Here is a 4,164-nt window from a genome sequence, read left to right on the forward strand (position 1 = left end):
TGCACGTCTTGAAGCCATCAGAATCTTTCTTGCTTATGCTGCTCATAAAGGCTTCAAATTTTACCGAATGGATGTTAATAGTGCCTTTCTTAATGGTGAGCTTGACACTGAAGTATATCTTCAACAGCCCCACGGTTTTGTTAATCTCTCTTTTTTGAACCATTGTTACAAACTCTGGAAGGTTATCTACGGACTTAAGCAGGCTCCTCGGGCATGGTACGAGACCCTCACCGATTTTCTCAAGCGCTCCGGTTTTCAAAGAGGAATTCTAGACCCCACTCTATTATGAAGATCAAATGGAAAGCATCTTATGCTGGTACAAATCTATGTGTACGACATTATTGTTGGATCTACGGATTCATCTATGGTTGCTGATTTTGCTAAACTGATGATCAATCGATTCCAAATGAACATGAATCGGCAGTTAAGCTTCTTTCTTGGCCTTTAAGTGAAACAGGCTAACAGAGAAATCTTCATTCACCAATAGAAGTATATTTCGTAACTCCTCAAGAAATACTCAATGGACACCTGTGCCTTAGCCAAGGTACCAATGGGCTTCGGACACAGGATCATTGCCGACCGTTCAGGTGTTTTAGTTGACGAAAAGAAATATCACGGAATGATTGGATCCCTACTATATCTCACAACAAGTCGTCCGTATATCATGTTCTCAACATGCTTATGTGCCAAATTTCAAGTCAACCCAAAGATGTCTCATCTCTTGGCTGTGAAACAAATCCTTTTATATCTTAAAGGCACAAAGAGTCTCGCAATATGGTACCCAGAAAATGAAAGCTTCCTTCTTCAAGCATATTCAGATTCAAACTACGGTGCTCTTAAAGTTGATAGAAAAAGCACTTCAGGTGGGTGTCAATTCATAGGTGCTCGTTTGGTCAGTTGGTCATCCAAGAAACAGAACCGCATTGCACTCTCTACAACCGAAGCCGAATACAATGTTGCTGCCAACTGTACATATCAGGTTCTATGGATGAAATCTCAACTCTTGGACTATGGTTACTGTTTTCAACGTATTCCTATCTATTGTGATTCTCAAATTGCCATTGCGATTTCCCACAATCCAATTCAACACTCAATCACTAAGCACATTGATATAAGGTACCATTTCATAAAAGATCATGTACTTAATGGTAACATTGAGCTCATTTTTGTTCCATATAACGATGAGATTGCTGATGTCTTTACCAAAGCATTAGACGAAACCAAATTCAATGGTTTTCTGAACAAGACGGGTATGAGGATACCAGATCCTCAGTTCTTTCAAGATACTTGTTCTCTTTGATAGACGTATTTGAAAGAAATCTAGTTCCGATCTCAAAATATTTTCTTCTCAGAACTACTTTCACTCGGAATACATAGGATCATTTTACTTATCTTTATTTATGACCATCACGTAAGTTTTTAAGCTGTACAGTTAATTCTAATGTATTATTGTTCTAAGCCCACATTAATATTGCATCTCGGAATTCCACTCTGGAAAGGTATTACCTTCTGCACTCTGGAATTTCAAAATCGACTCCGGACGTTTAAAATTCACTCCGGAAGCCTTATAAAATCTCACTCCGAAATGCTTTCTAAACCATGTTCCGGAAACTTTTTCCAATTCACTCCGGAATTTCTTGAAAATCGCTATTCCGGAATTTCAACTCCGGAATCTTCAACCTTTTCGAATCAAACTGAATTTTTGTTCCGGAACCACCAATCTATTCCGGAAGCACACTAAATTTCTGACTCCAGAATTGCAACTTACTCCGGATTATTTCTCATTCTGGACCTCCTTTCAAAACAAATATGTTCCGGAATACAACTCTTTACCCTCCAGATCACACTTTGTCCATAATATATCATTGGAAGTCCTAAGGATAATAAGGTGAAACGTTTTTCTCTCAACGGTTACTTTCTAGGAAGATCCCTATCCTATCTTCGTTGATTCTCGGACACGATTGCATGCCCCCATAAACGCAACCGTCAACTTGACGGTTGTGTTTTCCATTTTTAGCCACAAACAACCGTACCGTTCACCTCCCAGGTCAACTCAGCCCTCTTAAACCTCTTTACCATTTAATGCGGCCCATTTTCTATTCGGATCCTCAGTATTACATCCACCGAACCGACCCACTTCCCTTACCTTTAAATACCGATCAAAACCCTCTTTTACCTATTTACGCGCCTAATACGCTCAAACCCTTGATTTCTCTATGTGTTCTTTAAAGCTTTCATCACTTGCAACAATGGCATCTCCACAGAAATCCACTCAAGCTGCCCCCCCCCCCCCCATCAAGAAATCCATTTCATGAAAGAAATCAACCAAGGGTTCCAAGGGTTCATCATCATCTGCCGATCAAGAACCTTTTCTAAGAGATACCACCCCAACTGTTTTCTCTCAATCCCATGGATTACGATAAATCCATCAGGGTAATGATCGAGTTTATCGCAAATCGCCCCATCTCCATTCCCCTCACCGAAATACCTGAACCTCCACTACCACTTCATCATGCATTTACCAGTATCAAACTCAAAGATGGTGCTCTCGAGACTACAATCATCGGTGAGAGAACTGTTCCCATCTACAAATCGACCTTCCTTAAGGTGTCGGTGTGAAAACAAACCCAAAGGGTTTCAAGGTCCAAGAATCAACGACTGAAGAGTTTCAGACGTTTTTGAACTATATCGGTTAAAATCAAGACTACAGAGAAAAAAGATTTCAAGAAATCTATCATCTCCGGACTTTGGACAGTGCTCATGCATTTCATCATCAGAGGGATGTCCGGAAAGCACGAAGGAATGGATACGCTGAGCAAGGACTAGCTCAACGTCGTCTACAACATCTACTCCGAACGCGACAATGCAGCGGATCTTCCGGAAGTCTTATGGCAAGACTTCTGCAAATTTTCCACCAAAAGAAAGGAGAACGAAATTTCGAGCCCTAGGTTTTGGACATTGACGCTCCAACAAATCTTCCAAGAGCTGTCTAAACTACTTCCGGTTAACACCATTCCTCCGGAGGTATATGTCTCATTCAAAGTAGTTAAGGCTTATCGGATTCTGGACCAATCCTCCTTTGGTTCGGTTCGAAGACTTCCGGACCACATGTTGGCCCTTATTCCTTCTGAGTCCATTTATCTTCAACATCACCTAGAGACTTCGTTTGTGTTCGACCCAACACAACCTGCCCCTGTCTCAGTTGAGCCCATCTCGGAAGAGGCCAAGCCTACTATGTCCGGACAAAAGGTTAAGAAACCTACCGAGAAAACGGCTTCTCCCTCCAAGTCAAAGCCTAAAAAGAGAACCAAAGTCAGCTCTTCCTCTCCAAAGGAAGATGCTCATGACATTCCGGCTGACTCCGGCTGTTCGAACACCCCTCCTACCTACTCATCTGAGGTACCCCTCAATGTTTCAAAATCACCTACACACACTCACGGAGAGTCACCACATAATCCAACCTCACCTTCCCAAAAAGGTGATGCCGGTGTTGAACATAGTTCCTTGCAGCCCCCACGGACAAACCCACGACTCACCTTTAATGATCCCATTGTTTCTTCTAATGATCCCATTGTTTCTTCTACACGCACACACTCTGGAACCCCTGTTCCGGACCCCAAGCTTTCCGGAGATGGAGCAGTATCTCCGACTATGGAAGCCTCAACTGGTCTGATACCCAGAAGGCGTACAGGACGACCAGGTGCTAATGATCCCCAATGGGAGGATTTTGTCAACAGGGCCGCATCCAAATGTCCCGATCTCACCAGAGCTCAAGTGGAGTCCACACTTATCTCCATGAGGAACAGGGCCATCTAAAGCAATTTGCCTTATGTTCCTCCCTCTGATGTCGATGCAATCAATGAACTTTCTTCCGAAATACCTCCATTTACCACTCATCAAAGTGTTTTCCATACCAATCCGGATGAAGAGATTTCTGAAGAAGTCATGCTAGATGATGAAGCAAAAACTGTTCCAGACACAAACTTCATGACATCAACACATTTTCTGTCAAAGGCATCCACATCCAAGTCTTCCTATGACTTCGGATCCTCCTCGTCAACCACTCCGGATGATGCCCTGAACTCCAAAATTCCTGAAGATGATGCTGCAACCAAGTCGGGTCCTTCCACAAATATTTCATCATGACAAGCTCCTCCGCACAAC

General features: G+C 42.6%; 1 protein-coding gene across 1 annotated transcript; it reads left to right on the forward strand.

Annotated features, from left to right (window-relative positions):
- The first annotated feature begins 550 nt into the window (after positions 1 to 550).
- LOC145095828 (secreted RxLR effector protein 161-like) lies at positions 551 to 2,619 on the forward strand. The gene is made up of 2 exons (XM_079033650.1): positions 551 to 1,116; positions 2,433 to 2,619. The coding sequence occupies exons 1-2, from the start codon at positions 551 to 553 to the stop codon at positions 2,617 to 2,619; spliced, it is 753 nt and encodes a 250-aa protein (XP_078889776.1).
- The last annotated feature ends 1,545 nt before the right edge of the window (positions 2,620 to 4,164 follow it).

The sequence above is a fragment of the Lactuca serriola genome, chromosome 3 (assembly GCF_051521515.1).
Source record: "Lactuca serriola cultivar US96UC23 chromosome 3, Lser_US96UC23_V15, whole genome shotgun sequence".
Lineage (NCBI taxonomy): Eukaryota > Viridiplantae > Streptophyta > Magnoliopsida > Asterales > Asteraceae > Lactuca > Lactuca serriola.